The 9,926-nt window shown below is 38.5% G+C and overlaps 1 protein-coding gene across 2 annotated transcripts in view; it reads left to right on the top strand.

The window, feature by feature from the left end:
- Positions 1–1,139: 1,139 nt before the first annotated feature.
- Positions 1,140–9,926, top strand: part of Gatb (glutamyl-tRNA amidotransferase subunit B) — a 69,967-nt gene continuing 61,180 nt past the window's right edge. Inside the window, exons 1-2 of one of the 2 annotated variants that reach the window (XM_070022204.1) lie at positions 1,140–1,353; positions 3,162–3,312. In XM_070022204.1, the coding sequence (XP_069878305.1) occupies positions 1,178–1,353; positions 3,162–3,312 (327 nt within the window). In that variant the 5' untranslated portion in view covers positions 1,140–1,177. Of the gene's footprint in view, positions 1,354–3,161; positions 3,313–9,926 lie in introns of those variants that run through there. The other variant, XM_070022205.1, reaches the window with a different exon arrangement.

Raw genomic sequence — 9,926 nt, 5'->3', positions numbered from 1 at the left:
ATGAAGGTTTAGTCTGTTCTGCTTAAATGTGATATTACATATATTATATATATATATATATATATATATATATATATATATATATATATATATATATATATATATATATATAGTCGCTCATGGGGCTTGAACTCTGGGACTGGGTGCTGTCCCTGAGTCTTCAGCTCAAGCCGAGCACTTTACCACTTGAGCCACAGCACCACTTCTGGTTTTCTGTTGGTTAATTGGAGTTTAAGAATCTCACAGACTTTCCTGCCCGGCCTGGTTTTGAACCACAATCCTTAGATCTCAGCCTCCTAAGCAGACAGGATTACAGGTGTGAACCACCAGTATCCGGCTGTATTTTTGTTACCTTCTTTTAGAGATGCTCCTCTCCCTGGGGTATAAACTCTATAAAATAAGAACCTTAACTGTCTTGTTATTTGCTGTACCACCATGGTCTAAGAACTGTCCCTGGCATACCAAAGGTATGCAAGTAAGTATTGAATGCATTAGTGAACCAATTGGTAGGTGAAGTGGGAAGGGCGAAAGAGAAAATAACGAGTAGGTTTAGGGGTTCTGGAAGCCTTGGTACTGTTGTGAAACACACACACACACACACCTACCTCTCCAGCTCCCTGCTAGGACACACACACACAGTCACACAGACACACACAGACACACACATACACACACAGTCACTCAGACACAGACACAGACACACAGACACACACACAGAGACACACACAGACACACACACAGACACACACACAGACACACACACAGACACACACACAGACACACACACACACAGACACACACACACACACACACACACACACACACACACACACACACACACACACACACACACACACACACACACACACACACACACACACACACACACACACACACACACACACACACACACACACACACACACACACACCCGACCTCTCCAGCTCCCCGCTAGGAGGAGTCACACCTCCCAACCCACAAGTCCTCTCACCTTTTCCTCTATTTCTTTCCCTCCCCTCTTCGCAGTTCCGGCAGGCCTCTAGTCGCAATGATTGTTGGGAATTGTAGTCTTCTGGCTCACGAGTATTTACCTTTAGAGCATTAACAGAACTACATTTCCCAAGAAGCCACGGGACAGAGTCAAGCTCAGTCACATGACCGGGACTCTGGCGGTGCAATGGCGGCGCCCTTGCTGCGCTGCGGCGGTCCAGGAAGACGTTGGGCTCTAACGTGGTTTGATGGAGGTTCTTGCCACGGAAGAGGATCTCCGACTGGGCCCACGTCCAGCTGGAGGAAGAGACAGAGTTCAGTGGCTCAGCAGCTTCTCCACAGTGCTCACAAGCCAAGAAAAGGGTATTCATTTTCATGCCAATTCTGTTCAGTGTGCAGTGGAACTGCGAGACTAGGGAGCAGAAGGTCTCTGTGCAGCCCGACCTTTAGATGTTTGGGTGGGCGAGGGGCTGTTTCCCTATGTCGTGGAGCTCTGAAGCCTAAAGGAAACGCAAACAGGCTTCCTATGAGCTCTTTACTACTTCCCATATACCAGTCTTGTGGTAGGCACATTTGGGGGATTGAGGAATGTAAAACAGCCAGTGTTTCTTGAGTCTGCTGCACAGATAGAAGAGTGGGTGCAATCACCTTACAAGCTGCAGTAGTACTGGGACCACTGGAAGCAAAGTCATGTTTAACTTATATTTAAAACTACCACTGGCTAGCAGTGCTGTAAAGGTAAAAAGAACACAATTATCTAAAAGCCCAGTGTAGTGGTAGTTTAAGAGACACCATTAGCCAGAAAAACAGTAGCTGTCTGTGAAGGCCTTTATGTTGAATATACGTATAGAGCCCTGGGAAGATATTGTCAACTGAAGAACACCCCTCCCCCAACACCCCTATCCCAGTGGAGAGGCACTGATTTTGCTAGATCTTCCCTGAACAGCTGTTTATGCCTCTAAAAATAAGATTAAAATAGTTTCTTTTAAAATATGGAGACATAAGGCGAATTTTTAATATTTTCCTTTTTCTTTGAGGTTGGCATTATTTTTGTTTTTCAGTTAGAACAGAGGGAAAATGTCCAAAACGATTCAGCTTCTAATTTGTCTCACAAATTAGATTATCTCCCCGTGAATTGAAAGTATATTTTATCTCATGTGATAAAAGTTGTAGTCACTGCAACACATTCTGAGTAATAACTTTAGACAATGAAGCATTTCTGATGAGTTGTTAGTCTCACAGGAAATGTTTCCAAAGTATCTTATATTTTGGATTAATCCTTTTTGCATTCAGTGTACAACTTCATGTGTTGGAACTGAAACAGAAATCTATATAATATTGGAAATTCCTTGGGAGAAAAGCAGGGTAGGAACGTGAATAAATTGCATATAGATTAGATACACTTAGAATTACTTGAAGAGACTTGTATAGCAAGCTAATGTGATAGGAATGGACATAGAAACATGATTTTTATAGCATTTGACCGCTTCTTAGATTTTCTAGCAATCAAATATGAACAAACAAAAAACCCTGAAATTAGATCTCAGGAATTGGAAGCAATTTGAGTAAGCTAAAAACAAAACAAAACTGCATCTGATGGTTTAATGTTTTCAGTAATTTTCAATGCTGGTCTTTTGTATTTGTGGGGCTAGTCATTGTACCTACAAGCTATTGTTATAAGATGAACTCAAAACATGTTTGAGAACTTAATTTTTAACCACTTATTTCTTTAATAGTAGAATCCTTCCATTTATGTTAATTCAAGTAATGATCAACAGTTCAACCTTCTTTATTATTTGAGTGATTCACTAATGAAATACAGTTAATTTAGAAATTGCTGCTTTTCACTGAAGCTAGGCCAAACAATTGTCACTTAGTACCCATTTCTAAATGATTTTAAGGTGCCAAGGTGTTCTGTTCTCAATCACCTTCTTTGTATCATGAACTTCCTTATGCCCTGTTGTAAACAAATTTATGTTGCCTCATTTTACATGTTCATTAGGAATTGCTTTTTTATTTAGTCACCAATAGACTATACCTTTTAATATATAAGGATATAAGATTTTAATAAGTTAAAAGCACAAATAGGAAATTAGGATTTATAATTCAAGTGCATAGAAATTCATGCATGGTGACACACAACTACTTAACCATTTTCCTTTATTCTTTAGCGAACACAAATGGGCAGCTGTGGTAGGACTAGAAATTCATGCCCAAATTTCTTCCAACTCCAAACTCTTCTCAGGATCTCAAGTGTGCTTTGCAGCTCCTCCAAATTCTTTGGTTTCTTTTTTTGATGCTTCTCTGCCTGGAACTTTACCGGTAAGGTTTTTTATATAATTTATTTTCATTAGATAATGTTTATATTATATTCAATATAGTTAATGATTTCTTTGTTTTAACATCTTGACACAGAGGTCTTTCTTAAGAAATCTCTTAGGAAATACCATTTTAGGGAATTTTGGATAAAGTGGGATGAACTAAATGTTTTCTAAAGACCCATCTCTGTAATTCTAAGTCTGGACATAGTCTTTTATCTGTTCACCCATTTCTTAAACATTTTTCTATGTCTGCTAAATAAAGATGAGCAGATTCCTGATGTTAAAGGAGTTCAAAGACGAGTAGGGGCAATGTATCTCTTAAATAAAGTACAGTATGATTACTCTTGTGAAGACAGTATGCAGAGGATAGTTTTGAAATCCAAAGGAGGATTGTATAAATCAGTAAAGGAAGGAGATTGTGAGAAATTGTAGGGTGTATTTGACTAAGGAACTGTTGCTAGTAGATGTGGTGTTTAAGCTACTTGAGAAGACAAGTACTAGTCAGATTAATGGAGTTAGCATCTAGTCAAAGGAAACAGCATATATTGTGATACTACAATTTAATCAATCAAGATTGTGGTTATTGAAAACTAAGAAGCAATCAATAATGGAGCAGTAAGTACCACATACAATGAGTTAACTAATAATTTATTTTGGCTGGATCTCAAGGAATGACTAAACCTAGTATAGCTATCAGCAAGACTTTCAGCATTTAAAAGTCTTGAGTTTGGAAATTTAAAAAAAAAAGAAAGGAACAGTGTAATTATTTGAGTTAATAAATATTTGAGTTCATGATTTGTCTGAGACCTATTGTATCAACTTGTTGTAAGGTTCCTTCCATCTTTTGGGAGAATGTATATTTATGGTGGTGATGAGATATAGGCAGATTGTTTGGGGTGAATTCTGTAATTTCAGAAATTTACGTATAGTGAAGGCTGATTGAAATGAGCATTGGCAGGCTTACAGGGTGCAGGATCACTTTTTATAGTCACTGCCCAGCCTGGAAGGTACTTGACAGCGCCTCCTATGTGCCTGTCTTACCCAGGGCTGTAATTGTATGGAGGCAGCATCTGGAATTGGTTTTTTTGGATTTGGTTTGGTTTTGGTTTTGGGCATAGAGGAGCCCCATCATCTCTGCGTTCTCATGTCCAAGGGCACTTTCAGTTCCCTATTGGGCCTCTACAGGGATATAGAACACCCTCTCTCCACCTCCACCCCTTAAACACATGACTTTTGGCTTAGAATGGCTTGTCAGTGGAGAGAATTTATTTTTAAGTGGAGAGGCATTTTTGTTCTTTGGAGAAGCCATCAATTTTCAGTTATAGTCATATGATTTCCTTTTGGTGTGGAAGATCAGATATAATAGAAAAAATTCATATATATGCATATGAGTTAATGGATTCATACAAGTTAAATGGAGGGCAATTGATAGAATACCTTTATCTTTTTCCTTTTGAAACTGAAAACATTTTTGCTCCTTTATGATTGTGTTTGGCCAAGGGACTCGGCAAAGCTTGTATTTCCTTTTAGGTTTTTCAGATGGAAATGTGATATCTAGCAAGATACTTAGGTGCATTTTCAGTAAACAGACACAGACTATTCAGTTATGCATAAATATAGTCAAAATATTAGAGACAGACCAAAATAACTGACAGGCCAACCTGTTTTGAAAGACGTCTCATCATACACTAAAGAGGAAGGTGCTTGTGCAGTGATAATCATATCAGCCAAACAATGAGGTTATTGTAAAGTGAGTCCAGAGAGTTTGGCTTATTTTAGCAGACAAAGGCTAGGACTAGTTTTACATTGGTGAGGATTTGTTTTTCTTCCAGAGAGCCAACAACACTCATGGTTTAATTAGGCTAAATGGTTAATCTCTCTTTTATCTTTAAAGGACTCTATTTTAGTATGTGAGCAAAATGATCTCAAAACTTCCAGAATGAAGATTTGTCACTGAAAAAACATTTCAAATCTCTCTGATTTGCCTATAAATAGATTTAAAATGTACTAGAACATTTGGACAGGTGTCCTTCGGTAAGCTCTGTAGAGCTGATGTAATGATGTTCTGATATTCTGAGTCTGCATCTGGTATCTGCTTATAACAAACCAACAAACTGAGAGTACATTTCTATTTCTGAGGATTGGAATAGAATGTAATGTTGTTGTTTGCATCCATTAAGCCAAGAAATATGTGTCAGTCATGATGATGCTTGGAACTGGTTTTGCCCTGGTCTGCACTGTTTCTCTTACTTCTGTGGCTTCTTTTTTCTCCATGCTGTTTTCTTCCACTCGGTCCTGGCATGCCAGTTTTCTGTGCTCCTTTCCTTAACTCTCACTTGTTTTTTTTCTGGCATTCTCCTGAGTAATGTTTTTGCACTCAACTAGGGCTTCTATCTCTTGTAGGTAGTAGATCTGCATTTTTAATGTTCTACTATCTATTTCCACTGAAATAATTTGCCAATATCTAAAATCCAGCACTTAAAATATTCACTGTATATCTGTTTTCAAACTTTCACTGCCTCCTGACAGAAAGAATGAACCAACCAATAGAAAATGGATGTTTGGGGGAGAGGGGCAAGCATGTGTGTGCATAGCTTATGAATGTGGGTTTGTGGTGCACCTATGTATTATATAATATATATCACCTATATATCCATGTATATAAATGCAAACAAATAGAGAAAGGGTTATTTTTTTTGGTTGGTGTTTTTGGAAAAAGAGGCTAGCAATTTAGAGAGAAAAATAACTACAACTCATTCATCAAATCAATTCAAATATATATATATATATATAATATATATATATATATATATATATATATATATATATATATATATATTCACATGATAAGTGTGAGCCCTAAAAAAAAAGTACAGGAATCTACTCATTTGTCCTTGAGATGGAAAGAAACTTTGTAAGCATAAAAGCAAGAGGGAAAACACATGAGGTAAGATGATAGTGATTTCTACTTTATATATCCAATAAATATTTGTTGACCCACTAATTCTTTGGGGAATCTGTCCTGGGAAAATAATTTTAAAATGTGAACAAAGATTTGTCTGCAGAGATTTCTATAGCAGACTAATTATACTTGTGGAAGCAACCAGAATTTCAAAGTTGGTGGGGGCATGGGCTGATTGTATTGTGATACAGATGTAAAGTGGAACATTATGAAGCCACTAATAATATTTATAAAGTATTTTTAGTGACATAGGAAAATGCTAAGGATAAAAATTTCATTGAGATGAGAAGTTTCATGTGGATAAATTACTGAATCTTTTGCCTCAGTTTCTTACTTAAAAAGTGAGGGTAATGTACTTAACTCACTGGATTTTTATGAGAATTTAATGAATTAATGACTAAAGCACTTACTGCAAGTAATAAGTGCTCTGTAAATCTTACTATTAGTATAACACATAGTGACTAGTGGTTTTCAGCTTTACAAAGACTCCCCTGAGTTGTTAAGCACAGTTTTATTGCCAATGGTAGCAAAATTAAGTGCTATATTCCACAATTATTCACTTTACCTGTATGTCCTTAGTTAAGTGATCTAACTCACAAAACTAACCTGCTTTTCCTATCACCTTAGAGATGCATAATTAAGTGAGTAATAGAAGATAGTATATTATAAAAAAATCTTTCTAGATTAAAAATAATTACTTTGCTGCATGCAGGAGCTCAAGCTTGTAATCCTAACTACCATTTGGGAGGTAGAAACTTGGGGATCTCAGTGTAAAGCTAGTCAGAATAAAAATAAATTTGAGAGATTCCATCTCAACTAATGTCTGAGCATGCTAGCACATGTCCACTATCTCAGCCATGGGTAGAAGCACAATGTCTGATTGGAGTGATTGTGCCTGTCATCCCCAGTGACTTGGGAAAACACAAGTAGGCTTATAGTCCAACTCATGCTGGACATAAAGCAAAACCCTCCCTGCAAAATATACAACGTAGCTGGGCGCTGGTGGCTCATGCCTGTCATCCTAGCTACTCAGGAGGCTGAGATCTGAGGATTGTAGTTTGAAACTAGCCTAGGTAGGAAAGTCTGTGAAATTCTTACCTCCAACAAAGTACTCAGAAAAAGCCAGAAGTGGCGCTGCAGCTCTAGTGGTAGAGTACTAGCTTTGAGCAAAAGAAGCTCAAGGACAGCACCTAGGCCCTAAGTTCAAGTTCCAGGACTGGCACACACAAAGAAGGAAGGAAGGAAGGAAGGAAGGAAAAAAGGAAGGAAGGAAGGAAGGAAGGAAGGAAGGAAGGAAGGAAGGAAAGAAGGAAGGAAGGAAGGAAGGAAGGAAGAGAGAAAGGAAGAGAGGTACCTAGAGAGAGAAAGAAAGAAAGAGGAAAGAAGGAGACAAAGAAGAGAAAGAAAGAGAAGGAAGGAGGGAGGGAAAGAGAAAGAAAAAGGGGAAGGAAGGAGATAAAAGAGAAAGAAACAAAGAAGGAAAATGCAAAAAGCATGGAAGCATGGCTCAAATAGTAGTAGGTCTGACCTGATTTGCAAGATCAATCCTCATTATTCTTCCCCCCAAAAAAATTCATTTGTAAAAGAAAGGGTTGGTATGATTTTTTCTATTCTTAGATAGAGAAATTTTGTTTTTGTTAAAAAAAATAAGTTAGTGACTAGCTGTTTTCCAGTTACATGAAGAGAAAAGAAAAAAAGAAAAAAGATAGGAAAGAAAAGGAAAAAAAGGTGGAAATAATTTAGATTATAGTATAAAGTCTTTTACTGGCAGATCACAATCGGATTTATGTAATCTCTTTTGCCTTGCTAGCCCATTAAAGAAATGCCCACAATTATCAAAGCCCTAAGTGCCTAGAAGAGTGGTAGTAACCAGTAAATAAATATTGAGTACCTTCAAAGTACATGGCATTATTTTTTCTTTTTTTGGTCAGTCGTGGGGCTTAATCTCAGTGCCTGAGTGCTGTCCCTGAGCTTTTTCACTCAAGGCTAGGTTGCTACCAGTGAGTCATAATTCCACTTCTGGTTTTCTAGTGGTTAATTACAGATAAGTGTCTCTCACCCTTTCCTACTTGGGCTGGCTTTGAACCATGATCCTCAGATCTTACCTTCCTGAGTAGCTAGGATTATAGGTGTGAGCCACTAGTGCCCTGTGTGTCTTGATTTAGGGGAGAAAAAACCCTGTATGATTATTACTTAAATTGTTATAAAAATGTATTTCTGTACATTCTTCTCATCTGTCCATTCCTTCACTCAACTGACATTTATTGTCTATCTACCAAGTGCTAGCTCTTGTAATAGCTCTGGTGAATTAGATAAGTAACAGGCATGGATCTTGCCATGGAGCATAGACAAATATGTATGCTACAGTAGTGCTTGTTATAAATGTGCTGGTAGGGAATACAGTGTGCTTGTGAGGAACTTGTAGGGATAGTCAGAGATGCAAGGGGCTTAAGAAATTTGCTGAGCAACAATCGAATGGAATGTTCAAGGGCCAAAAGGAAGCAGGAGGTGATTTGCTCTAGGAATCAGAACATGCTCTGCGCAGCATAGGCAGGACAAAAGGGAAGGTTGGAAAGTGTCTGCCTTCTCAACTCCAGGGCTACCCTTTTCCAGAAGCTGAAATGACCTGGTATATCGGTGTTTCCTCTTCCCTTTCTTCCCCAAGTGGAATCTTAAGTATGTGTTTGGAGATTATACATCCTACAGAGAAAGACTTCAGGTATTAACATTTGAAGGGTGTCGCTACCGCCTCGACCAGCAAGGAGACGCGACACCGGACTCTTCTCTCTGCCGTTTATTCAGGACCTTTTTTTTAATCTTGTGACCCCAACCCCGGGGAGAATTCCCCACAGCCTTAAGTACCCGCTGGGTAGCCAACCCTGATACGCCACGTGGGAACCACCAATAGGTTCAGGTGCGCGGAAGCAAGCCAGATTCTTTGCCTTAGCCATATCAGGAGTTGTTTACCACGAGAGCACTCGCCATCGGGAAGGCGGAGGGCGGAAACCGGCACCATCTTCCAGGTGCGGCCTCTCGCAGCTCTCTACAGAAGGGCACTCCATCAGCATTTTAGTACATCACTTTAAAATACAGGATGACAGCCCCAAATCATCAGACATTTGAGGATATCTTCCAGCACAATGGAACAGTCTGCAAAAATCCTAGGAGACAACAGGTAATGTGCAGGGTAGAAGTATACTTAAAAATTAAAAACTTTAGTATGTATTTCTAGAGAAATAAGAGAAAGAAGCTGCATCCTTGAAAATATAAACAAAATGCTACTTTTAAAAGCCAACTAAGTGAGCTCTTAGAAATGAAAATTATGATACCTTGCCCAGTTTCCCACAAAGAAATCTCAGAAGAATAGAAGATAATAGTCAAGAAAATCCTCCCACCTCAAAAGACTCGATATAAAGCTCCCTTATGACCCAGCAATCCCAACTTTTGGGCATTTACCCAAATGATCATAAACAAAGTCATACCAAAGCTACCAGCACAACCATGTTTATTGCATTGTTTACCATAGCTGAGATATGGAACCAACCCAGATGCCCCTCAGTAGATGAATGGATTAAGAAAATGTGGTGTGTATGTGTGTGTGTGTATACACACACACACACACACACACACACACACACACACATATAAAATGG

The sequence above is a fragment of the Dipodomys merriami genome, unplaced genomic scaffold, assembly GCF_024711535.1.
Source record: "Dipodomys merriami isolate MVZ:Mamm:240054 unplaced genomic scaffold, mDipMer1.0.p SCAF_15, whole genome shotgun sequence".
Lineage (NCBI taxonomy): Eukaryota > Metazoa > Chordata > Mammalia > Rodentia > Heteromyidae > Dipodomys > Dipodomys merriami.
Note: the sequence above shows the minus strand (reverse complement) of the source record. Positions and strands in the feature narration are given on the sequence as shown.